Source organism: Lampetra planeri, chromosome 41, assembly GCF_965212315.1.
Source record: "Lampetra planeri chromosome 41, kcLamPlan1.2.h2, whole genome shotgun sequence".
NCBI lineage: Eukaryota > Metazoa > Chordata > Hyperoartia > Petromyzontiformes > Petromyzontidae > Lampetra > Lampetra planeri.
Genome location: NC_136147.1, coordinates 811,441 through 838,529, shown reverse-complemented (window position 1 = coordinate 838,529; position 27,089 = coordinate 811,441). Strand labels below are relative to the sequence as shown.

General features: G+C 49.1%; 1 protein-coding gene across 2 annotated transcripts; it reads right to left on the bottom strand.

Moving 5' to 3' along the window:
- Positions 1-297: 297 nt before the first annotated feature.
- Positions 298-26,270, bottom strand: LOC144732043 (uncharacterized). Of its 2 annotated transcripts, XM_078613254.1 has the most exons (15): positions 25,731-26,270; positions 20,113-20,231; positions 16,243-16,351; positions 15,104-15,246; positions 14,209-14,330; positions 13,975-14,056; positions 12,612-12,744; positions 11,040-11,143; positions 10,274-10,353; positions 9,467-9,636; positions 9,057-9,178; positions 7,538-8,278; positions 6,950-7,173; positions 6,550-6,665; positions 298-5,836 (listed from the first exon to the last, which is right to left on the bottom strand). In XM_078613254.1, the coding sequence occupies exons 1-15, from the start codon at positions 25,861-25,863 to the stop codon at positions 4,344-4,346; spliced, it is 3,891 nt and encodes a 1,296-aa protein (XP_078469380.1). In that variant the 5' UTR covers positions 25,864-26,270; the 3' UTR covers positions 298-4,343. The 2 variants fall into 2 exon arrangements, with proteins under 2 accessions (XP_078469380.1, XP_078469381.1); XM_078613255.1 differs by lacking the exon at positions 25,731-26,270 and having other exon boundaries at positions 16,243-16,378; positions 20,113-20,201.
- Positions 26,271-27,089: the final 819 nt, after the last annotated feature.

Here is a 27,089-nt window from a genome sequence, read left to right as displayed (position 1 = left end):
ATATATTCAATTTGCCCAAATAATGTAATTTAATAACTTAATCCACATTAAAACAAATGCTCAAGATAATAGCTGGGAATGAAAAATACACCATTTGCTAAAGTATTAAATATCTAAAAATCTATATTTTTCTCACTAAAAAAATTGTTGAAAATCGTACAAAAATATAACCGCATGAATTGGGCAGAACCGTAAATGCTACCACATTTTATCTCACGGTCCCGGAAACAATTCAGACGATACCGGGAGGCCTTCCGTGAAACCTTGACATCTGTTATGAATTCAACTCGCCATAGCTTCATTTAAAAAGTGCACTTTTATTTTGTATAATCCAGCAGACAGCAGGAGGTACATACGATAGTGTGACTCCATCACACAGCTAGGCTAGAGTTAGGCACTGCAGTTGTACAGTCTTCCAATAACAAGGTGAATGTAAAATCAAACGCTAAATCCACGGCTTTCACGCAAGCACACGCATTCGTTAAGTCATCAACCGGAAACAAAGGGGGTGGGTGGCCAAAGTGCGTTTCTGCGATGTCATGGTTCTCTTTCAAACCATACAATACACAGGATCTCAAAGCATTACACCATATAATTTCTTTCAAAAATAAGAGTGTTAATGGCACAAGTGCATTTGTACACCGATTTACAAGATTATTGCGTCATGGGAAAACACGTGCTAGAGTGCTGCAGTGAGTGAAAAAATATACATATGTATATACACGCACAAAGTGTACTATATTCCACATCTCGCCACTAAATCTGCAGCCGCTTGCAAGGAGACTGCACCGGCATGTGCTCGGTAGGACTCGGGCGTGTGAAACATCATCCCCTCGCTTTGCCGTGAAACCCAAAGCGGCGTTAACAAACGATTAAACCACAGGCTTTGTCATCGTCTGAGTGAGTGGGTGGGTGTAGCCAACCAACCCTCAAGCAGCCTTTCTGCATCGTCCCCAAACATTTGTTGTCCTTCGATTAGCGCGGTTGGCTGCATATGGTGCAAAAGACGTTCCACATACACACGTGCATACAGTGTCCAATATCAAGAGTGACTGCCAAGTGACAACTCCGGGGAGTTCCTGCTAAGCCGAGTTGGCCACTCTTTGCGTAAGGCAGTGTGCCTTTGAGTGTATTTAATACACACCCCGTGCAAGTCATACTACAGGTGAATCGAGCAACAGGTGGTTGTGGCCATAGTCAACATTCATCCTTTTCAATGTCAAGGTGTGGAAATTGTGCCCCCTGGACTAGACTGACAATGGAGCAGAAGACAGGAAGAGCTTCGCGCAAGGAGACATCTGATAAAAGTGTACCAGTCCCAGTCTGAGCAACTACTCTTACACAAACATGGAGAAAGCATGGGATGTTTAGAGGTGAACTGCCCGAGCTACGTGTGTGTGTGTATATATACACATGTGCGTGTGAGCGTAGTTTGTTGTAAGGTACACATTTGCTCTGCCTGGAGATTTGTTTTTACTTGGGAGCAATAAAGGTAGGAGAAATAAAATATTGTACTTTAAGGCTTCACGGAACTAGTGTCGACGTGTTCACTAAGATACAGTTCCAACAGTAATAACGAAAAATCACAACCCAACGAACAAAAGCGTTGTCAGCATTTCACTTGCGTTTCACTCTGCTGAAACAGCCATTGTGGAAAGGCGCCGATTGAATGATTTGCTCTCGTTAAACTTCGAGTAACAGCGCAACTTCACTCGCTATTCCCGTAAACCCACGCGGGTTTACCATCGCTTCCGTGTGAGCTCTGCATATCAAGACTGTGATAAACAAAACAAAAAATTGACAAGTGTCCAGTGTACATTGCATCAGAATTACAGCAATGATCACATTATGTCACATCAAGCATTTCCATTCACAGATCCAAGAGAGCCACTTCAATGTCGCACAGCTGGAAACGTAAATTGTTTCGTCCATTGGGAGTGGAACTCTGCGCAGTCAACAAACATTGCCCGTCAGCTGTCTATTTTGAGGGTCGGGTCACGGAGTGGCAATGAGACCACAATTTTGCGAGCGGTTTGCACTCCAGAACCTTATTCTGAATAAACCTAGTTTATCAGAACACTCTTAAGAGGGGTACCAGATTAAACTAACAATCTCATTTACGAATGTGTATTAAAAACAAATGGCCGATTCAAGTGGATGTTGTTGGTGGTAGAGGCAATTGCATTTGACACCATCTCTGGACCACTACCTGCAAACCCTAGGGCCTGAGTCGTGGTGAGAGTAGCCACTGAGGGGTCATGATGATTGGCTGCTGAATGCCAAATAAAGGCCATGTTGTGTGGTGGTCCTGCCAACCTAAACTGACCAGAGTGGTGAAATATGGTCAAACAACCCCCATGACCGACAGAGCGTGCAGGATGCCTTCATCCACCAGTGGATAAACAAAGCTGTACACTGTAACCGAGTGGTAGTGAATGCAGCTTCTACCAAGAGCGGAAGAAGACACCAGGTATCATCAGACAAGGCCCCTTGCCAAGACATTGTGCACAAGAACCCAGTGCAACGTGAAGCCATAATACTGCACTTATTCACATTGCGTCAACTCCGGTCCATGGGCCTCCGAAACGGTTTGCTTCAAGTGTTGTCTGAATAAACCGTACAATACCATATGAATATACCGTACAAAGGGTGATAAAAAAATTGGAGCAATATTTTTCTAAATCAAGCATGTCCCTCGGCAAAAGTTACTTTATTCATGAATGTAGTAGCAACCTTCCATGCCCCGGTCACACAGTATTCTAAGGTGGGTATCTTCGTCACGTTTTGGACCACCCCCTCCCTTTGTCCATGTGCATTTAAGGTGGAACACAGCACCAAGACCCATTGCGGCAGCAATGGCCACGTGAAAAACCAAACACATTTAAACACTGACACGCATTTCTCTGCACCGCTTTCGTTTACCGACTGCAGACGTTTTGGTAATGACACCACCACAGCCCACCCCCACTGAACTGGTTTAGCAGTGGAGGCGCGACGTTATGCGAGCAATGTGTATAAACGTATCGACGCGAGTTTCAAACAATAATTCTCAAACAGAGAATTGTGGCAACGTTGATTTTGAATTTGCAACCAATTATATTCCAGCCCATGTGCCTGTTACAATGACACCTCTTCGTACATCTGTGCAACGTTCTAAACATCAGCTTAGATCATTCATGGTCAATCATTTTAAGTTTAAAGTGGCTACCATGAAAAAAGAAACTATCTAATTGCACACCTGGCAATCATTTAAGGCCATTTGTAATTCTGATATCACAATCAACTGTGTCAAGATGTCCTCAGAAAAAAAAGGATTTGGAGACATTTGCTAAACATGACATTTTTTAACAAGCGAGCCAAACACCGCCTCATCCTACGGCACTCTGCTTCCGCAAAGTGAAAACTGTCCTCGGCAATGCAATGGAAGATACAAGTGGCAGGAGGTGGGAAATGAGCGGCATTCGTTTCGCGAAGGTTAAAAGTAGCCAAACACACGCTGCTTCAGCAGTTCCACTGCTGGATTATTTTTTCCGCCCGAGGACGACCGCTTGTATTGCGATCGAAACGTCGAGATCTATTATTATTTTTTCTACCTACGTGACTTTACCGAAAGTACCAAAGAGTAGAGCCAAACATAGCCAAGGGGCACACAAGTTGATACCTAATTTGTCGAATGACTAAATCTAAGGGGGGAGTTCTTTGGAGCGCTCCAGTGTGGATGGCGGAGCACCGCGTGTTGGTGATCGAGCGAGTGCCGTCAAAGGTGAAGCCCCGCAAAGTGCCACACGGGCACGCGGCGAGGGCCAGTGGTGTGATGGGGCAGCAAACGTTATACCAAGAGGCCAAACCGTTGCCACTGGCCACTCACAATGCACTCTCTCATACAAACCCTGTACACAACCGTGTGGCTCTTGTACACTTGTTAGAGCACGGCTTCTCAAACTCCAATCCTCACACCCCACCACAGTGCAGCTTTATATCGATTCCATTTGCCACATGCCTGCAAGCCTACAATCAGTAAATTTTCTTTCTAATAATAGGGAATATTGGCAAAAGTAACAAAAAAAGGGTGGATTACAGGAGAGGGAGGAGTGAGTGAGTGGTGTTTGAGAAACCATGCACTGGAGGATGGCTTAGTTTTATTTACAAATTGTGTCAATGTACGGAAACCGAATGCAACAGTTGCCCACTCGTGAAGGTGATCACTCGGACAACAAACCCAACACCCCTTATAAGACCCTGTCAAGATGGAAGAAGGATGAACGTGTCGAGTCACACCAGAGCTTCGCCCGAAGCCGGACGTCGCCGGCTTTGTGGTAAGGCCGCGGTGCGCGCGCACCGCACTACAGACCCTTGGCTGCCTGCAAGGAGGGGCTCGTCTTTGAGACGGAGACGCCGTGCCGCGAGGGGAAGGGCGCCGAGCCGAACGGGTCCACCTCGTCCAAAGTGCCCGGGGACACCACGACGTGCGGAAACGGGACGAAGCCAAAATTGTCAGAGCCAGGCCCCGCTGCTGCCGCGGCGGCGGCCGCAGACGCGGCGGTCGAGACCACGGCGCAACCGTCGGCGGCGCCGGCGTGGTTGCTCGGCTGGAGTGCAAGTGGGTGGAAGAGCTTGGGGCCGGAAGGCTCCGCCACGCCAGCTCTCGACTCGTGCGAGGGTTTGTGTTTGTCGTCGGGAGCGTCCGCGCCCTCCCGGCACGTCCCGCCCGGGGTCCGCGCTTCGCTGCGACTGCCGAGCGAGTCGCAGCTGCTGGATCGGCGCGGCACGTGGTGCGGATCCGGAGAGCCGCCGCCGCAACCGCTGTCACCGCTGCCACCGCTTCCATTGCCGCTGTTGTTCACCTCGTGGCCGACGACGCTGGCCGAGTGCTGCAGCGGAGCGTGCCGCCGCCTGTCCTGGGGCTCCGGCTGCTCGCCTCCCCGGTGGCCGCACCTCTGCTGTATCGCGACATTCGCTTGTGGGCCGGGCGATATCTTCTCAAAGGGGACCTGCCCAAAGAGGTCCGGCTTCAACGGAAAGTTCGGCGTCGCTTTGGGCTGGAAGGGAACCGAGCCAAACATGTCGGTGGTGGTGGCGGTGCGAGGGGACGGATAGACCTCGGGTTTAGAGAAGGGTGGTGCCACCGGTGCCACCGCCGCCGCCACCACCGCCGCCTTCCTGCCAAACGGAGCGTTGCTGAAGACGTCGAAGGCGTCGTTGTCGTCTTCCTCCTCCTCCTCCTCCTCTTCCTGCTTCGACACGGGCCTGAAGGGCGCGCTCAGGAACACATCGCGGCCCTGGCCATCCCTCGCCGGCCGCTCGCCCGGCCTCACGAACGGAGCCGCCCCGAACACGTCCAGCTCGCTGGCGGCAGCGGTGGCGGCGCTCGGAGATCCTTTGCCCGCGGAGTCCGAGTCGGAGCTGTGGCGCTGAAACTCCTCGGCGGCGGCGTTTTCCTCCTCCTCCACGTCACTGCCCGAGTCGACGAGCAGCGGCTGGGAGCCCAGCTTCTCTTCCTCGTGGCTGCAAGCGGTGAACGCTCCATCCTCTTCTTCCTCATCCTCCTCCTCGTCATCGTTCTGCTCCTCCCCGCTGCTGTTGGGCGTCGGCGGGTCCGACTCAAAGTCGCTGCCGCCCTCGTCGCGCCTCGGGGCGCAGGGCTGAGCGGCGGACGGCATCTCCGGCAGGGAGACGGAGGCCGAGATCCTCGCGCGCGCCGGGTCGCCGTCGCTCGACGGCGCCGTGCCGGCAACATCCTCGAGAGTGCGCGAGGACGCCAGCGAGGTGCCGGAGAAGGCGGACGAGTCGCGAGTGGCCGGCCGCTCCGGGTGCGGCGGCGCCACCTCTGTCGTCGCTGGGAAACGACGCGAGAAATGGAGAAATGCGACAGCTTCATACGAGTCCGCAAAAGCGCTCAAAGACGAATTTTAACCCGGCAACTCCAGCTGAGAAAACAACAATCACGGAGAAAATTAAGTCTCCTTTTTTTTTCTCTTTTCCCCAACATAATACGGGAGGGGGAGTAACTATTCCAGGGTCTCTGGTGACTTGCTACAAATTCTCATAAACCCTCCCATTTTTATTGTAATCAAAACGTGCCTAAACCTGAGTACAATCTGCGAGAGACAGCAACGATTTCTATGTCTCACGATGACGACAATGGACAAAATAAAATACCAGAGTGAAATAACAATGACGTCATCTCAAAACCTTTGAAAGGGCACTCCCAGTGACAGCTGCCCCTATGGATAAAAAGGATGAGACTGTACCTGGCCTGCAATCTGACGTGAGTCTGCCAGTAAGGGACAATCATTGCTACGGGGTAATTCTGGGTTTTATTAATCACATTGAACCCAGTTTGAACAACACGACAGCTCATTTCGTATGACGTGAGGGCATCTTTAATATCCACTGAGTAGTAGACTGCGATTAGTCGTAGTATTATTGTCAATAAACCCGTAGTAATAACCAGGGCGGCCACCAGGAGCGAATTAAGCGGTGAACGCTAGGTCACGTCACCGTCCCCCGGCGTGTGGAGAGAAAGCCGCGACCTCCGACGCAACTCACTGTTGTTTGCCGAATCCCAGAGGTACTCGGAGGTGTCTTGCACGAAGGGGTTCCAGTCGGAGATTCCGTGGTGGATTTGCGGTGTGGGTGAGGAGTTCAACACCCTGCCCAATGGCCTGAAACAAAGACCAACACGGTATTACTAAATGTATGCATTTTAACAATGGGAAATTTAATAACCATTAATAGGTTATTTTTTTATCTCGTCGATACCAAACTATTCACGTGGTCTTTCTCATAATTTCAGTATTGGTTATTCTCATGGCCTAATTGTGACATTTGTAATTTAAAACATTGTAAATAACTCTTACCCCGCACGATTCAATGCTTACACTCTGCGTGCGTAATCAATCGCCAATGTATATCCAGAGGGGGGGGGTGGGGGACACGCATCACTCACTCCGCGATCTCTCCCGCGGCCTCGGCCGGCTGGGGCGGCTGCTGCGAGGACTTGGAGGAGGCCGTCACGAAGAAGAGCGTCCCGTAGTTGACGACGCCTCCGCCGCCGTCGCTGACCAGGGTGCCGCCCCCGTTGCTCGCCACGGGGACGGCCGGACTGGGCGGAGGAGAACCATGGCCCGTCCTGTCGGCGGCCGGGGATCGCACGTGCTGGGCCTGCTGCCACTGCAGATGGGAACAACGCTAAGCGACGCTCAATTTTACGGCTCCTGTGGCTTGCGTTCTAGTAAGAAGATCACCGCGGCAGGTGCTGACGATGCCATCCCACATTCTCATCCTACTACTCTGCAATGTAAGCAGGTGGGAAAGTATTGCCCTCTTAATGTCTGGACCAGAAGTCCACACAGAAAGAGGACAACACATATTCAATTTACGAGAAATTTTTCAAGAGAAATTACTTTATTTGACTCACTCCCACCTCCACGTGTATTCCACAATCCCCATCGACCCCCACAAGCTGCCGCCCAAGCAGGTGAGCACCATCACACGTGGCCGCGTGTTCACATGGCAGCAGGGGTGCATGACTTACGAGTGCCTGTTGCTGCAGGGCTGCCAGGTGCTGCGCTTGTTGCTGTAGCACTGCCTCCTGCTGCTGTTGCTGCGTATCCTGCTGAGTCCTGTGCTGCAGCACCGCCTGCTGCGCCTGATGCTTCTGAAGCGCTTCGTGCTGTGCTTGCTGTTGCAACACAGCTTCCTGCTGCGCCCTGTGCTGCAACGCCGCCTGCTGCTTCTGTTGCAGCGCCATCTGCTGCTGCTGCTGCAGCTGAAGCGCGTCGTGTTGTGCTTGCTGTTGAAACGCAGCTTCCTGCTGCACCCTGTGCTGTAACGCCGCCTGTTGCTGCAGTGCTGCCTGCTGCGCTTGATGCTGCTGCAGTGCTGCTTGCTGCTGGAGAGCGTCATGCTGTGCTTGTTGTTGCAACACAGCCTCCTGCTGCGCCCTGTGCTGGAGGGCTGCCTGCTGCTGTAATGCCGCCTGATGCGCCTGCTGTTGCAAGGCATCGTGTTGAGCTTGCTGCTGCAGAGCGGCCTCCTGCTGTGCCCTGTGCTGAATAGCCGCCTGCTGCTGCTGCAGAGCTGCCTGGTGCGCCTGCTGCTGCAGCGCTGCCTGTTGCTGCTGCTGTTGGGCTTCGTGCTGTGCCTGTTGCTGCAGCGCTGCTTCCTGCTGCTGTGCGGCTGCCAGCTGTTGCAGGTAGAGTTGCTGTTGCATCATCATCTGCTGCGCATACAGCTGCTGTTGCTGCTGCTGCGCTGCCTGCTGCATGGCCAAGTACTGAGCAAATAAAAAAAGAGAAAATGACAAAGATCCCAACTTTATATTTTTAGACAATCGGGGCTAAGACTGTCCGTGATCACCTATCCGGGCCATCATGGAACGACGTGGTGGAGTTAAGAATGAGAATATTTATTGATACTGGCAGAATCCGATGAGCTATAAAGCTCTTTTTCACAGAAGTCCCGTAGGGGCGGGTCAGAATGTTACAACAAACCTACACTACAAAGACACAAAAGGAGTTAAAAGTACAGGAAAAGTAACAAAATCACTTAAAAAATATAGAAAATACAAATAATACTAAACCAATTTCACACCAGCCACATTTGTCTCCCCACTGCTCGTGTTGAAATTTGCACCCCTCGCGATGCAGGCTGTGATTGTGAGAATCTATTATTTTGTTGCAATAGTGGTCAAAGTAAAGCCTCTATTGAACCAATTGCAACACACAAGGGTCAAAAATCCTTCCCACATGCACGACCGACGCATCACCTTTGAGCACAAGAATTTATATTAACTGACGATTAATTTCATAATTACAGGCCCAACAGCAGGCATAAAATATAGCGCCGATCGTCAATAACACTCTGGCCTTAAAATAAAAAGTCTCCAATAGGGAACATGTCAGCAATGACTCTTATTCGTGTGTTATGCAGAACGTCCACTACCTCGCCCACCACCACCACACAACTACGATGGGAAACTGTCACCATAAAAACCCAACGGCATGGTGGCAATGATGGTTGTAAAGCACAGGGTCTGGGACAGCAGTCCTCACCTGCTGGATGTACGCGTGCTGCTGTTGCTGCTGCAGGAGCTGCGCTGGAGTCGGCTGGGTGGGGTGAGGCTGCATGTTCTGCTCCGGTGCCAAGTGGCCGTCAGCAACACACACCACTGTGTCTGAGGACGCAAAGGACGGGGGAGGGAGGGGGGGTCACGATTTATTTAATCGAATGTATTATTTGTAGGTGCCATGGTGGCAAGATGTTATCTACCTCGCCTGGTGTACAGGAGGTCGTGGGTTCAAACCCACACTTTTTTGTGGGCACCCAAAGCGATCCGTGTCACCGTCTTTACGTGCGTATCTCTGCATCTGTGTGCAGACATCCACCCGGCGCTGCTTCGTGTTTACACAGCTGTGCTCTGTGACAGCCGCGTGCAATCTAAACCGCGGGCTGTGCTCCGTACCAGCTGCGGCAGTGTGGCCGGGTCCCATGGCGGCATGCTCCGGTGGGGCCTTGCGGGGCGTGTCGCCCGCCTGTATGGACACGGCCCCCAGGCCCACTGGGTTGTGGCCGGCCTTGGGTCTCTGTCGAGGAGCTATGGAGGTCTCCGTGGGGCCACATGGGTCAGGCAACCTGGAATAAAAGAAAAAGTGGAGGCCAACGCTTGATTCAGCAACAGCACCCTGGGCACTCCGTACACACGTTTTCGCCCAGTTCTGGAGATGGCAGGACACACTAGACATGTGCTCTCACACACAGGGACACACTCACATGCTCTCACAAAGCCAAAGATCCCCCGTGTAGCCTTCACAGACTGTTGGGGAAAGTGCTGTTAGCGAGCACCTATGAAAGCTGGCACAGTAGACGACGAGGTGGGTGACCAGCACCACGCTCGAACACCTTTGTCTCACCAGTGCCGATGATTTTACACACCGCACACGGTACTCATTTGAGGCTGAGCAGACATAGGGGAGGTCCAGGACCGGTTCAGATAATCGTCATTGGTGTTGGCCGTGAGCAGGAATCGAACTCGGGTTGCCGGGTTCGTAGTGCAGCACTCTAACCGCTACACTACCGCTCCCCCACATGCTCTCACACACCGACACACACTGAAGATGCGTTCACGCACAGGTACACAACCCACACTCACTGAACACGCACAGGTACACAACCGCACACGCACACGCAAGTAACCAAGCTTGTCGATTTTAAAGGAGAGACAGTAAACGGTGATCTTCCCCTCCGCCGCTGATCACCCAAAGTCGCTCACTTGGTTTTGACCTGGATGCGCCTGGCTGCCGCTTCACTCGCGAGCAGAGGTTCTGGCAGCCGGGACGGGACAGGTGCGCTCTGTGGCGACAGCACGGGATTGACACGCAGAGTCACACGGACGCATCCACGCTTGACGCACCTGCTCGCAACGTTACGCTTTACTTTGGTACTTCATTTCAGCCTACGTTGGTATTTTTACTCACCACTGGCATTAGCCATGAGCTCTTGCGTGAGGAATATATTAAATGCCAAGGTACATCACATATGACCATGCGAGAGGACTTTGCGGTTCACAACACTGACACACAAGTGTCTTCATTATGCGAATGATATCACAGTGTAGTGAGATGATGATCTTAACCAATTCATCAATGGCTGTATAAAAGTTAACAATTATCATGTTAAATTTGGCTGTGCACATCATTTGTGCAGAAAAATTTAGCTCCGACAATTAAATACATTTGTTTGATGAATATGCGATGAACATTACTCTGGTGTGGCAGGGCATGTGGGAAGGTGCTTGCCCGCTACTGTGTGGGCCAGGGGACACTCGGAAGGGAACTCAGAAGTAGCTCTGTGATATCCGCTTTCACGAGCCATTCTCGAACACAGGAGGTGGCACACGGCTCTGCAAGAGTACCCCCCCCCCCCGGATGGATTACTTTGTCTCCTGATAGGACACTGGACAGCACAAATGGGCTAAATTTCGATTTTCTTTTCGAACAAACTAAATGAAAAGGACACAAAAGATCCGGCTGACGTACATGCAGGTTAGGCACTAGGCAGTCCTTCTTGGCAAGCTTGAAGCCGACGGATGCAACTTGAAAAATGTCCGGCCTGGTGTCTGGCTCGGGCTCCAGCATGTAACCTGTGCCGGACACAGGACACCACGGACAAGGGGCTCTCAACAACGCATGCTCGGCACCATCACGCACGTCCCGTCTAAACGAGCATTCTTTGAGAAAGAGTTAATGGATCACATAAAACACCGCCACAATCTTCAGACTGCCCGATGAACTGGGCTACGAGGCAGTTGCTTAGAAGTTGGCAGCACAGAAAGTGGGTTGCTCAGCTATTTTTGTTCACATTTGAGTGACTTACATGAGGGAATGCTCAATAAATCAGGGCGAAACATAAAGCAAGACAACATGAACTCAACTTCATAAGCCTATAAACAAAACACGGAATCATATTTCAAGGGGATTTACCAAAATACATTCGAGTAGAAGGGCAGTTGGGGGGAAGGGCGGAAAAGGGGGGCAGAAAGCACGGCAGAGGAGAAGCAACTGGAGCCCAACACCAACCACAAAGGGCCCCAAGGAAAGCAGTAAATAGACCCTCCTGAAATAAAAGTATTGAACCCTCCTCCTTGTGAGACTTTCTTAAAAAATACCGGATGGTTCCTGTCTTCCGGATGAGACGGTATAATAGTGTGACACGTCTCATACGATGTCCCCTCCTGCCCGCTTCGCTCGCCATCCCCCTCCTACTCCTCACCGTCCCCCCTCTCCCGTTTCCGCTCCTTTCCCCTACTTGCCCCCTTAGCACCGGAACAAACGTCCCCTCCACATTAAGCAACGAGCACCCTCCCTGTCCAGTTCCCGCTCCTCCCTCAAGACCCCCAACTCTCCTCCCTGGCCCATCCTTTCCTCCATCTCTAGGTACCCCCGCAATTCCCATTTCCACTAAACTATCTCCTCTTTCCCATCTCTATCCCCCCTCCCCTCTTTTCCCTCCTCCTCTCGTATGCCACCATATCACCTTTAGCTAACTGTACCGTTTAAAACCCTTGTAAAGTGCCTTGGATGTAAGGCGCTATAAAAATATGAGATGAGATAAGCAGCTTTGCATACTAATTATTGGATCGGTCCTCCGTCCAGGAAAGGAATAAAACTATTCACACCCTCAACCATGACTAAATTTGATGAATGGCCATGATTTCAGGGGTCACAATTCCTCGCGAGAATCAGGTGTTATTTCTTAGTTTCATTTGGAAAGTTGGTCTCATTCTGTCTTGTCTGTTCTGTCTGCAACAGCCTACTACGCCTAAAGGTAAACATTTGCATAACATCTCCATCCAATTTGTAGTCTGAATCATAATTTATACTGGAGGAATCCGATGCTCTATAAAGCTCTTTTTTCACAGATGTCCAGTAAGGGCAGGTCAGCAGTTGGTAACTGTAACCAATTCTTAGATACACAACTCACTGAGACACAATGAGCGTAAGAATAAATATAAATCGTTGGGTCGTTAACAGTCCCGCAGTTAATCGGCAGGCTGCTGTGCGTCAGGATAAGGGGATGGTTAAAGCATAGCAGAGGTAAGGCATGCGTACGTATGAGGCAGTGGAGGTCGTGTGAGTATTTGGAGTTGTCGGGCACGGTGAAGCTGCCATCGCAGATGGCCACCTGGCTCTCTCCGAATGGCAGTGAGAAGAAGCACAGCTTGTAAAGCAGGCAGCCCAGGGCCTGCCAACAGAGGACATGCCTATCATCGGCAGGAAGTACGGTGTAAGGAACAATTGACAGATGGTCCTGTAGGAACCTCAAGCAAAATACGGTCAATAGCAGGATTATACAACAATATTTCCCAGTGGGTCACATAACAAATTGAGTATGTGTACTGGCAAACCATGTGACGTCATGTCATGTGTACGGACGTCATGACGTCGTAAAGCCTGTACACGTTACCACGAATATGCACCTCTTAGCCCCAGGTTCCCTGTATATTTTTTATCTTGCTAAGCTGTACCTTTCTCAGAAAGCCATATTTCATAGTACGACATCTCCGCAAGCCTTCACAGGCCACATCTGCTCTGCGGGCTGTGAGCTGGACAAGCGCTGGTCCACAGCGTCCGATGGGTGCGCCGAGTTAGGGACGCCGCGGTGGCAAGATGTCATCTGCCTCGCCTGGTATGCAGGAGGTCGTGGGTTCGATCCCGATCCTGACACCTGTATATTTGTAGTTTGAGTGTTCTCTCTCCTCGTGGTCATGTGGATTTTCTCCGGGTCCTCCGGTTTTCCCCTCCACATTTAGAAATGTGAGTTTATAGTATTTGACTGCTACACATTTCCACAGTACTGAGTTCGAACTCAATCCCTCTTTTGTGCGTGTGGCCTCGTCCAAATAATGTTGGCAGCACGTATAGACATACACAGATCTACACAATGACACAGAGTGTGTATTCACATCAAGGACCTATATTCCTACTTCCCTTGTGGTGTAGAATTTAAAAACAATCTGCTGCAGCTAAGGGACATTGGTACATGCCAGAGTAAAACATACTTTGGGGTAAAGTGTTGAGATATAAAAAAAAAAACAATGGCTGTAATGCTATGTCCAGCATTTTTAATTTCTACTGAAAAAGTTAAAACATAAACATTCCACCTCCTCACAAAAAATATCATGTAAACTTATAACCTATCGAGAATCCGGACTTTTATTGACAATTAGGCAGGTTTACCTGTATATAGCAATGCTCAATGTTGAATGGGGGCAGGACCGGTTCAAAAATTACTCGCCACTGGTGCTCGCCGTAGCCAGGAATTGAACCCAAGTTGACCGAGTTCAGAACACAGCGCTCTAAACCACTGCGCCATTGCCTCCTCCTTGCCAATTGTATTGCAGGGAGGTAGATTGCCAGGCCATTCCTGCTCGCAGCAAACGTTGAGCGTGACACGCGATGCAGAAGTACAAACCCATATGTCTGCTTTGGTGGTGATGGGGATGCCGCTGTAGAGGTTGACCATCTCGGGGGATCGGTAGGACAGAGTTGTGTACCTACAACACACAAATCAATGCTTGTTTTCATAACACGCATCCTTGCTTTCAAACCTCGCGACAACCACAAGCGGGTTACCAATAACACTCTGCACACTCGCCTCCGGTTGCCTGCTCGCCGCTATCAGTGTGTAATGACGCACGTGACTTACTTCTGTATTTCCTCCTCCACAGCTGGGACGCCGCTGACTTGAGTATTCAGGACCTTGTTTGTGGCACTGCCAAAGTCGCACAGCACGTAGTTGCCATTGTCATGAAGCAAGATGTTCTCCACCTGTTGGAGCAATGTCATATCCCATGCATTATTACTGGCTGTGCCAGCAGAGGTCACAAACTAATGGCTTTTCGCCAAAGCGCAATTCCCGCGCATAATCTTGTGCCTGCTCAGCTATGGTGGCGACACGCGATTTTCAAATTAGCGATTGGGAGGCAGCTGAGAGCACGTATGTGGAACGTCTTTCTAGAGGGCAGAGAGATGACTGCAGGAGGCAGTGTAGCAAGGAAGTTAATGAGTGATAGTCAAACTGTGCAGTGTACCTTGCTCCGAACATTCTGGTTATCTTTCACGAGAAAACAACAGGCTCAAAAAAGGAATAATTAGCCAAATAATCTAAGCAGAACATTTTTAAACAATTGTAATGGTGCGAGTCATTCCTAGGTAAAGAAACTGGTAATGCGTAACATTACAACTACAAATTCCATCAAAGCAAGTCAACAACAGCAGCAGCGAGAACTGCAAACAGCAGCAGGAACAGCAGTGGCAGGACCACCTGAAAGCCGCATCTACCAGGGGCGTGCGCAACCCTTTTTCGAGCACAGGTCACAGTCAGAATCTCTGAGCTCCCCCCACAGACTGCGAGGGTGGCGTGGAAACTTAAAAGATCGAGACGTGAAACCCGCCAGCAGAAGTGAGCGCCCGTGAACAGCGCGTCCGAGTTGCTTGCCGAGCGTTCACGCATCCCTGGTGCTCGCGGGCCTGAGACGCACCCCCCCCTGACGGAAACTGACGGGAGTCGGCACTAACGGCGACGGCAGAAACCAAAGCACCTTCAGGTCGCGATGGATGATGGGCGTCTTGCACTGGTGCAACCTCGCCACCGCCTCACAGGTGTCGCAGAAGATGCTGAGCACCTCCCTCTCGCTGAAGCCGTTCTGCAGACGCCGGTTCATCTGGTTCACCACCTGCCCCGCTGCACCGACAAAGATGAACACGCCAGTAGTCAGGGTCTACCCCCATGAGTCGGGAGGAGTTGGTGAGGATCACGCGGAAGAAAATCACGTGCACAGAAAACTTACAAGCGGGGGTAGTGTGATGTACAACAATGCGGCATGGTGAGCAGGCTGCTGGAGGAGGAATGTGCTTGTGTTTGGTGAGGATAAGTTAAGTTTTCAAGTTTATTTTGTTTAAATGGGTGAGAACTCGAGAGACCAGGATATACAGTACAGTCTCGATTATCCGCGCTAATGACAGGGAGGAACGGCCACGGATATTTCAAAATCACGGGTGAACCAAAAATATCAATTTTCCATGGATCTCCGAGCCAAAAACCCAAGTTAAAGTGAATATCACACGCTTCCGTTTCTCTGACATCGCAATTTCATAAATTAAAACTCACAAAATAAATGATCAAATAAATCACTCAAATTGATGCACCACTGACGATTTTGATTGTTTCTCTTTCGACAACATTTTCCTGCTCCCGCGCAGAAGACTCGGCCCTCTAAGTGCATAGCAGAGACATGCCGATCAAAATCAAACTCCGCCAACTTTTGTAACTACTGTACTGTAGAGGCAATCACATGGTTCTTGGATTAACCAGAGCAACAAATTTGTTTGGTTTCAGCAAGTGACTTGTAAAATAAAATTCAAAGAATAAAAATGTACGAATGTTTTTAGATTATTAATTTGGGCTTAAGGGAAAATGCATGAGTTATTTATGTTAAAATCTCTGGTGTGCAGTTAATCCTCAAATGGGATAAATCGCACGCGGATAATCGAGAGTTTACTGTAGTCTCATTATCAGGAGTGAACTGGGTCACCAAAATATCATAAACAAAAGAAATTGAAAAAACATTACAGCAATGAAGAAATAGAGATTGGAACCAAACCAAAACATGCGTATCACACTTAGTGACATAATAACCTCTCTGCCAGGTGCAGGGAGGCAACTCAGCCTCCAGGTTACCTTTACAAAACTCCATGAGGATGAGCACTTCCCAGACCTCTGTGACTGCCTGAGCGTTGATAGCGGAGTCGAGGTAGCCCACGATGTTCTTGTGTCCGGACAGTTCCTTCTACACGGGCAAACGAGGCAGCACATGCTGCATTAAAGCGAATGAGGGCCTCCCCACGCCGTGCGGGTTCAGACTTCGCCAAGCCGGTCAACGCGGGTTTGTGAAGGGAAGCACAAACTTGGCAGTACAGACAAACTGTACAACAATTAACTTTGCTAACGTACCCTTTGTTGTCCACAGCCAAAACCACAGCCTGTAACAACCTGTGTCAAACATGGTGGTCACCCCATCCAATCACGTCCAGGATCAATGGTGCTAATCTTCCAAATTACAGTGCACTCTAGGCGATTTAGTCACAGGCTCCAAAATTAGCAAGCAAACATTTTTTTTTAATACGCCAACAAAGTGGAGGCAAGTTGACCAGTCTTGCAACTTTGGAATATTTTCTCCCATCGTGCTCAGATTTGTATTCATGGCCCTAGCACCGAGTTAAAGTGGGACAACATACTGGTCCTCGAAGGCAATGCGTGCAAGTATGTTGAACGTCTTTCGCACCGTGCGTAGCCAACCATGTTAAAGCGGAGGTGCGGGGGGAGCAGAACTAAACACAAAAAGCAGTTCTAAAGAAATTAGTTTGCAATCTAATGATTTAAAAGAACATAGCTTCAGTGGCTTCCTAATATCGGAAGGAACAACTTTCCAGACGGTCGCAGAAGAGAATCTAAAAGGACGCGATGCGGTGACCGCCTTTGTTTGATGGTTAGCCAAAAGCCGCTGCGAGATTGACCGGAGTTCACGTGATGGTTTATGCCTTTTGCCGAGATCAGCAAGGGTATTGTGGTTAATTTATTTCAAGCACTATGCGTGTAATAAGTGCAACCCTATAATGTATTAATTCGGTAACCGGAAGCAAATACAGCTCAGTGAGAACTGGACAGGCATGGCTCGATATTATAGTACCCGTCACGACCACGTGCCAAAGCATTTCGTCATGTTAAATGTAAAAATGTATCTTAAAAACCAGGTCGTCTGGTTGAAAACACTAAACCAAGCTCGCAACTCGCACGTTTTGGAAAGCACACGACCACTTCTCTAGAACCTAGAACCTCCCACCAAACCGCTCCAGTGTCACGTTTCACTGCACTGGAGAATGTAAATTAGCAGCAATGGATTTCTCCACAGTTCACCGCAACCGAAGGGTATTGGATTAAGTCGAATAAAAGGGGAGAAAAAAATCCAAAAAACGCAATTCACGGAAAAGGGGGGGGGGTGTCTCCATGTGCACGCGATGTGAGGTCACTTGTGGCCACAGATTCACCTCCTGCCACGTCTCAGAGTGACTGTCTCTGCTAAAACTACCACATTGAGATTCTGCGATGTCACTTAACATCTTGTTCCACCCACTAAACTGCATGTAATTTGGTTTATTTCTAATATTCACTTTGTGAACACATTCTAACTTTATGCACAGATCCATGAAAAGTTAAGTTTTTAAGATACATTTTTGCATTTAACATTCCAAAATTAGTTTTTCACTGATTTTATGGATTGGCAATCCACAATCACAAATAAATAATGCATTGAGAGATAAAGCCTTAATGTTCTTTGAACAAACTTTTAAGATTGAATCTAGTATTGCGCTTACGAGTATGCACATGGGAAGAGTTTGGTTTAGACCATGCGTCATGTGTCAAAGACACGCAGAATGTGTCATCTATGTTCCAACACAGCCTCATGAATCCGATCCGATTACTGACAACTATCGGAAAAAGTTTCACAACAACATTCTTTTTAGGTATACAAAACAAGAAGCCGACAAAAAATTGAAAACACGCACGCTTATTCTGAAAAGAGCGTTAAACTTATTCACATTAGCTTTTACCGAGCACGGGCTGTGAATTGAGAGCCACTCGTGCGTGGGGGTAATCTATGACTGCAACATGGGACCTTTCTTGTCAGTATCAGAGTATAAGAGGAGGTTTTTACTCTCCCTGGCAATAAAACAGTTGTGTTAGGATGTTCAAACACCAAACAGAAACCTTTTTCAGGGAATCATGTCTGCCTTCACCACACATTCTTGTGGTGAACATGCAAACAAAAACATGCTCTGGTAATATATGCAATGTCTAGTTTTGGCCCTCTCTGGTCTAACACTGGTTGAGACGTGTCCCTAATGATGGCTGTCTCTGGTGTAAACCAATCAGCTTCAAAGACAATTATATGCATTACCGGAGCATATTTTGGTTTGCATGTTCACCACAAGTATGTGTGGCTAATATAGACAGGATTCCTTGCAAAAAGTTTCTGTTTGGTGTTTGAACATCTTAACACAACCGTTGTATTGCAATAAAGGGTAAAACCTATTCTTATAACCTGTGACTAGGCTGACACATAACTTAAACATTCCTTACACTGCCAGCTGAGGCCCTAAGCAAAAGTGAGGCGACACAGAGACCAGATAAAAGCAGAGTGTGCACTCCCACGGAACCCTTAGCAAAGCTTGAAGGCTTTTGCGCCATTGTCAGTTTTGACATGATCAAATCTAGCTACAGCCAATCTAGCTACAGCCATTCCGCGTTTTTTGTTCCACTTTTGAGAGCTGCACAGACGCAGAGGGGGAACAATGTGTTCGCAATGACCACAGCAGAGCCTAAAAAAATACCTCGTCGCTTTGTTTATTTATTTCTCTTTGCTCGCTATTGCTAATCAAACTATTGATATGGAGCCGAAGGAAAGGGGTAGTGAGTGCTCTATTGCCTTGGGTAGAGCCCACATTCTTGGCTTCATCAACCGTTAAACGTAACCAGTGAGTCTCACAACCGTTGGTGAATTAAATCAAATTCATACGACAACATGTCGCAAAAACCAGATTGTGAGCAAAGACTCACCCGCTGTCTAGACATCGTGATGTCTAGTGCACAACCGTGGGTGTCTCTTCTCTCATGCTGTGGGCATCCCAACCGTTCCTCCAAAGCAATTAGCAAACCATGCGGAAAGGACACTAACCATGAGCATTTTAGCTCTCCTCAAAATCAATTCTGAAACGATTATCGAAAAAAACGACGATCAACTATCAACCCGAATAACCGTGAAGCTATTTCACTGCCCACCGGCTTAAAATCTCAAGTTTATAATCCAAGAGTCAAGCTGGAATGCAGATTGCCTCCCACAGGGTTTTTCTCTGTGGCCTCTTGTGTATAGAAGTCTGGATGAGAATGTTCCATTTATGGCACCGGAGTCACTCATTCGGCAAAAAAAAAAAACACGGCAAGCAACTCAACTGAATATTGAAGCATTGTTTCAAACTGACGATTGCGATCACGGAAAAAACAACCGCAGAGACCCCGGACAACGGCTAGTGCTCACCCGCAGTCTTCGCACACAGCCACGCACGAACGATCAACTAAAATTCTGAACGCAACTTCCGTATATACTTGTGGCCCACGCCCTGTGTTCCCTTAACTCCCGTAACTTTATTTCCCCCCCTTGCATTTATTATATTTACATCCCATTGTCAAGTCATCTAGGATGCGTCTGATCTCGTCGGTTTTCATAAGCTAAGCAAGCTTGGACCCGGTGGGTGCTCAGACAGGAGACCACTGTAGAAACAACAGGTTACTGGCAGTATCTATCCAAGCTCAAATTTGTTCAGCTTCCGAAATCTGCCGAGATCAGGCACATTCCCGGTGATTTGGTCGTGGGTAGTACGATTGGCACACGGCCGATTGAGAAATACAAAAAAAGAAATCAGAATCCCTTGGGTGACTGCAGTGTGTGGATTATCTTGTGCTAAAACCAAGCAAGGGAGCGACCGCGCCTACCATGATGGTGATCTCCCGCTTGCAGACCTTGAGGTCGTGCTCGTTGTTGACGTACATGCGCTTCAGCGCGCACTGAATTCCGCTGTGAGTCCGGGCCAAGAAGACGACGGAAAATCCCCCTGCAAAACCACGCGCGCACACACAGCGAGACATAGGCGACTTTTAGTCTGCGACTGGTGGAGCAACCGCGTGAGGGAGCATGAAGGGATGGTGCTGTTGGCGTGCCCAGTTGACTTAGTCCACCAAATCCTTACGATCATGACCACAACCTCCCAGGTGCTTATTTTTATACAGAGATGAATTAGGGAAATCCATCGCCAATAAGCGAAACCCAAGGCAGCAGGATGGCAGTGCTGTGTTAATTACTACACTAGAATGCGGACATAATACCTGGCTACAATGCACATGCGCACAACTGCGCCATAAATAAATGTTTAACATTCTCTAAAGTCATTGTGATAAAATCTGGAATCTTGTTGTTGTTGAGAAAAAATATTTCTGAGTTGTTCAGCAATGAAAGGGGGTGAAGTAGTATTGCAGGGAGTTATCACACTACGCGAAAAACATAGTGACCGGAATTCCATTCCGCACCAAGGCCAACAACACCAGCAAGTAATACCTGAACCAGTGTTGGGTGTCTGTAACCTACCAACCCGCACTGACCAGAACGGGTTGGTGAAGATGGGGGCCCTGGACCAGTTCAGACATCACTCCTCGCTGCTGTTAGCTATGGCTGAGAATCAAATTCAGGTCGCTGAACGTATTTCGCACCGTACGTAGCCAACCCTGCTAATCGGAGGTGTGGGGTAAAGACAACAAATTGAACATGAAAAGCAATTTTAAATAAATGAGTTCTCTATTTAGCAGTATGCACCAACCAGTGTGTTACTGCTCCCCACATCTGATTATAAAAAAAGACGCAAGTCAACTCCACCGCAAACCGTGTACAAATGCCGACTTGTGACAAGTGCGCACGTCTGCTATTTAGAAACTCCAATAAACACATAAAAGGCACATAAATGTAGCTTTAAATGCTGTTTGCTCCAAGTTTATTGAGCGTGCCTGATGTGGCAATGTTTAACAAAGCGGGCAGTCTCACGAGGCTAATTGCAGCAGAGGTTTGGCTCGCCGAGCTGCTATTTGGCCTAAATGGCGAAACCTAGTCAAGGTCAGCGAGGATTTGCACGCCCTGTGAGAGGGGTAACGTCGCCTTAGGCACTGTACAAGCACGAGCCACGGTCTCACCTGCGGACAGAACAGGGTTGCCGTGATATTTCAATGCACGATTCGACAATAAAAGATATGATGACTGTGCCAACAGTTTTCCACAACTTTGTACATGTATTTAGTATTGCTTTGGTGTGCTTCGCCCGACTTCTAGTGCGGTCACAGTTCATTCACTGGAGCCTGTAATAAGTCTTTAATCATTGAAAAATCATAATCTGTAACCCTTACACCGCACATGCTACACAGGAAATGATTAAACTAAGGGTGAATATATCTATGATAATGTCATATTAACGTCGTTCCGTTAATTATTCAAGATTTTTTTTCAAAAAGTACTAATTTAGCAGATAACAGCTACTTATTCAGAAATTGCATTGTGCTCGTTATTTCTGAAATATTCCGATAATTACAGATTTAAAAAATATAAAACTGACAATTATAACGACATTTTGATAAACAGACAACATGATTATCGTGGCCCCCCTGTACTTTGTATGATAGCTCATAGTAATCACCACATTGTGGCAATCCTAAGACAAGAAAAGCAGCTACCATGGCGAGCAAAAATCCCCGCCACGATGCGTGGAACTCCAGCGGTGGCGATGTTCCGTGAAGGTGGCTTGAAAGCAGCACCAAAGGCACTGCTGTGCAGCCTCTATGTAAAGAGTGGGTTTTTAAAATGTTTTATTATGCATGCTCCTACATCCGTTATCTGCCATCACCAACCTGCACTGACCAGTGTGGCGCAATACGGTTAAATTATCCCCATGTCCCGCAGGTGTGGGGAGGCACTCATCTAGCAGTGGAGTAAGAATGGGCTGCGTGACATGTACCTCTACACAATTGTAGGCACCTTGAACACGCCTGCAAAAGTTGTTAATTTTAAGTTGTTAATTTTGAAAGTTCATCAAAGTCATCAATATGCATGGAATCTGTTGACATGTAACTTCTACGCAGTGAAGGCGAGCCACTCGACAAGCATGTGCACGGGTGCATAGCAACATAGCAACATAGCAATTGAAATCTACATATCAGATGTTTACATCATCTTCGACACGCAATCTTACCGCGTTGCAATTTTGACTTCCCGTGTTGACTATTTGTACAAAGGGAGGTAGCCGTTTTAAAATACATCTACAGTATTTCCTTTATCGTTGTCAATGAAGCAATAACCATAAACGGTACACACACAGACTGGAAGTTAGCAATAGTTCTCCGCCCCCACCCCAAAGGTTCCTTCTGTCCTACGCAAATAAACAAGGGAAGCTTTAGGTGAAGGAAGTTAAGCCCAAAGGAAATAGTTCTGGGAAGGTCTCTCCGTGGCCTTGCCAGGAAGGATGTGTTGAGCTATTCCGGTGATAACGTTCGTGCGAGCCGTTTAAAATATTTGAGAGGCGGCCACTACCTGGGGCAAAGCCACAAATCTTTGGGGGGGCGGGCGGCTTCAACAGAAAGCTTTGATTGATGGGAGCGGAGAGTGCATGGTAGGGAACAGATTGAAATGAGAAGGCAAGAAGGTATGAGAGTGAAGGGGGAGCAGAGTGATGCGAGAAGGGGGAGTTCGTGGGGGATCTTGTTCCATTGCGTGTGACTTGCCACGCACACTCTGCTGTGTTGGCAGTGTTGCTATGCTTGTTGTATTTCTGTTGCCTAGAGTGCATTAACCCTGGAGGTCTTCAAGCAGTCACCGGGAAGATTATCCAATTATGATGCATTGGCGTTAGATTTAATCTCAGAGGTATATTTTTCACATTACAAAACAATGTTTTCGCTTTCATTAAATCAAGTTAGATATTTTCTGTATGCATCTCGTTTGATGAGTGTGCCCTTCACCATCCCCTGAAACATGCCCACACGGTGTAACTTAGTCTCGTGGGGTTCACATGTTTGCATGTCACACCACATGCTGTGAGCATGTACAGCAGCCCTTTTGTCAATCTCCTGCTGGATGGGGGCCTCGCCATGCCCTGCGCGGGTCGTGGGGTTTTTATTTGTCCAGAATTCTCCACGAAGGTTACTATGGGCTGGATAAGGTGGTGAGCATAGAGTAGGGAGCACAGAACAACATGGACTTTTATTTCACTACCCTCTGCTCACCAACAGGTTAGGCGGGCAGCCTCAAAGGTAAGCTGATTGTGCGTAATAGTCACAAATCCAAGTACTATCCAGGTTCAAACCTGCTTAACTTGACGAGGTGAGGAGTATTTCAGGTGATTTTGGTCACAGGCGTATATATAGCGTGATGTTTACTATCGCACGTTTATGCTGCAAGTATTGTGCGTTGCCTTTACCTACTGCACCTTGAGCACATGCTGTAGACTATACACAGTGTTTATAGGCTTTAGTTCTGTGTGACTGTGTATAGATACTGTGTTTGTGTTTGTTTGTGGAGAGCATTACAGAGTTGCGGTGTGAAGCGTGTAATATCCTCCGCGTCTTGTGTGACGATGTCAAGTAGAGATGTTATATGTCACGTAGACCTTTATTATATACCAACAGCAGTGTAAAAAAACACGGTTCATTTTAACACGTGTTTAATTGGAATCATAATCTTTATTTAGACTGGAGGAATGTGATGAGCTATGAAACTCTTTTTCACAGATGTCCAGGAGGAGATTTTACTCTCAGCCTGCAGTTCCTCCCAGTCACCCGGAGGCCAAAGACAACGATTCCCTGCATGGACATTGACAAACTGTTGTGGCAAGTGCTGTGAGCGAGCAACGATGAAGGACGGTAGGGCACACAAGTGGGTGGGTGGCCACAACCAAGCCCGGCCACTTTTGTCTCCCCAGTGACGATGTTTACACACCGCACCACCTACTCGTTTTTAAGGCTGAGTCGAGCTAGAGCCCACTCACATTAGGTCATGTATCCCCAGCGTCTCCTACTGTCTTGTATAGTAATGGAATGTTATTTACAGTTATACATTATGTAAAGTGCACTATGTGATATGAAGTATATTTTATATGGCATGGTATATTTAATTTTGATCTACCCTTGGTCAGCAAGTCCTCCACCTTCACACGGGACACTGCTCACTCCACATCGCGTCATGTGTAACATTTTCTTCCTGTTATTCTGCCTCTTTTTCAGAAGTGACCTGGCCACAAATGATAGCTCAAACAAAGTGGCTTGACACGCGATAATGTATAGCAGCCAAACACTCTAAACGCGTGTCGATTCTAAACGTAGAGGGACAAACAGGACCTGGAGAAAAATCCACACGACCACGGGGAGAGAGACAGGTTCAGGATCAAACCCAGAACCTCCTACACACCAGGCGAGGTAGTCAACATCCCGCCACCTTCGCGCCATATAGACTGGTTACATATATTCTGTACATTGTATTTAACTTTGAATATCGTGGACTGTCTTGTAATGAGTTAGCGATGAACCCAAGGCCAGACAGAAGGCCCTCTACCAGTCACTTGGACAGGGTCTCTCCCTGCTTCTGGCCTGCACAGTCGTATGGGGGGCCCTGCAGAGCTGGTACACTGTTGTGTGTAGTGCACTCTGTGTTACACGTAGAATTACATCGTGCATATTGCTGATTTACTCTCGACCAGCACGTCATCCAACAAAACAAAGATCCCCCCCCCCGGTAAAGCCTCAACAGAAGGTTGGGGCAAGTGATGTTAGCGAGCAACTATGACGGCTAGCACGGAACTCGAGGGAGTGATGGTCAGCATCACGCCCGGCCGCTTTTGTCTCCCCAGTGTCGATGTTAACACACCGCACCAGGTCCTAATTTGTTTTAGGCCGAGTCGACCTAGGGGGAGGCCCATTGCCGGTGTTGGCCACGGAATCTAGGTCGGGTGGCCGGGTTCGTAGCGCATCGTGCTCACTGCCACACCACCGCCACTCTCCACCACACCGTGCCCAGCCTCCCAACCACCCCCTACCGTGTCGTCTCCCTGCAGCTGTTGCATCGTCTGTGCAACGTAGCATGTCACAACACAGGCTGTGGTCTTATCCTCGGCCACCACGTCCCTCGCCCTCACCTGTCCACGCCGTCCCCTCTTGTTTCACGTCTTGCCACAGGAGCTGACATGCCGTCCGCGCGGTGTACAATGTGGTGCATTGTGAGTGACATGCTCACGCCGTGCCACGTTCTCGTAACCATCTCCTTGGCAGTCTTGCCATGTCGCTACGCGTCCTCTACAGCTGCTGCCACCATACACATTCTGTACAATGCAGTGCATTGCGTGCTGGTGTATCATGGCGAGTGGGGATACTCCCCGCCTGTGAATCCTAGAGTCAAAGTCTCCGTCCCCATCTCCCCTCCCGCGTCTCGTCCAAGCTCGACCTCAACGTCCCCCCCCCCATTCTCTCTACGCTGCTGCCCTAACCTCCTCGAACGTCCAAAGCGGCCCGACGATCCGCGCCCTCACCTTCGGCCAGGACATCCTCCACCGTCACCTGGAACCTGCCCACACCGAACGCCTTCCCCACGAGGCCGCCACCGCCACCTCCACCACCGCCACCGCCGCCCCCGTCTCGCCTCGCGTCGAAGAACTTCTTCATGGCCGCGGCCCCGGCCACGCCGTCACGCCGACATCCCGGGCCACGTCGTCACGCCGACATGCGGGGCCAGGCCGACATCCCACGCCGGGCCGGGCCAGGGGGGCCTCGCTCGCGGTCGCCTCGGCGCGCTGTGGAGATCGTGGGGGGCGGGAATTTACATTAAAAAAACCCCTCGGCGGCTCTGATTCAAACGGCGGCCTCGGGTGCCGAGCCTCCTGCTCCTCGTCTTGTTGTTGTTGTTGTTGTCGCTGCTGTTGTTGTTGTTGTTGTGCTTGTTGTGGTTGTCGTTGCTGCCGCTGCTTCTACTCACTTCCCCACTGGGGAGAGACAACATGGCGCCGTCCCACAATGCAGCGCGGCGCTGGCTGCCGTGACCGCGCGTCAGACAAAGACAAAGGCGCCGCGTGTAGCCGCAGCGCTGCTGGGGCAAGTGCGGGGGGCGGGGCGCAGCGCCCGGCACTGTGACGCACGAGGGGTGTGGGTGGTCAACTACACACACACAACTACACACATCTACACACAACTACACACAGCTACACACAGCTACACACACCTACACACACACACAACTACACTACACACCTACACACAACTACACACACACACCTACACACATACAACTACACACACACACTACTACACACATCTACACACAGCTACACACACCTACACACACAACTACACACAACTACACTACACACACACACCTACACACAACTACACACAACCACACAACTACACACACAACTACACACACACACACAACTACACCACTACACACAACTACACACAACTACACACACACAACTACACACACACACAACTAGACACAACCACACACACACACAACTACACACACACACCTACACACACAACTACACACAACTACACACACACCTACACACACAACTACACACACACAACTACACACACAACTACACACCTACACACACACAACTACACACACACACTACTACACACACAACTACACACACACACTACTACACACACAACTACACACAACTACAAATACACACAACTACACATACACACTGCACACACCGCACACACACACCGCACACACCACACACACTGCACTCACCACACACACGCATTGCACACACCGCACACACTGAACACACCACACACACTGCACGCAGGCACCGCACGTACCGCACACACACACACACCGCACACACTGAACACACACACTGCACTCACCACAC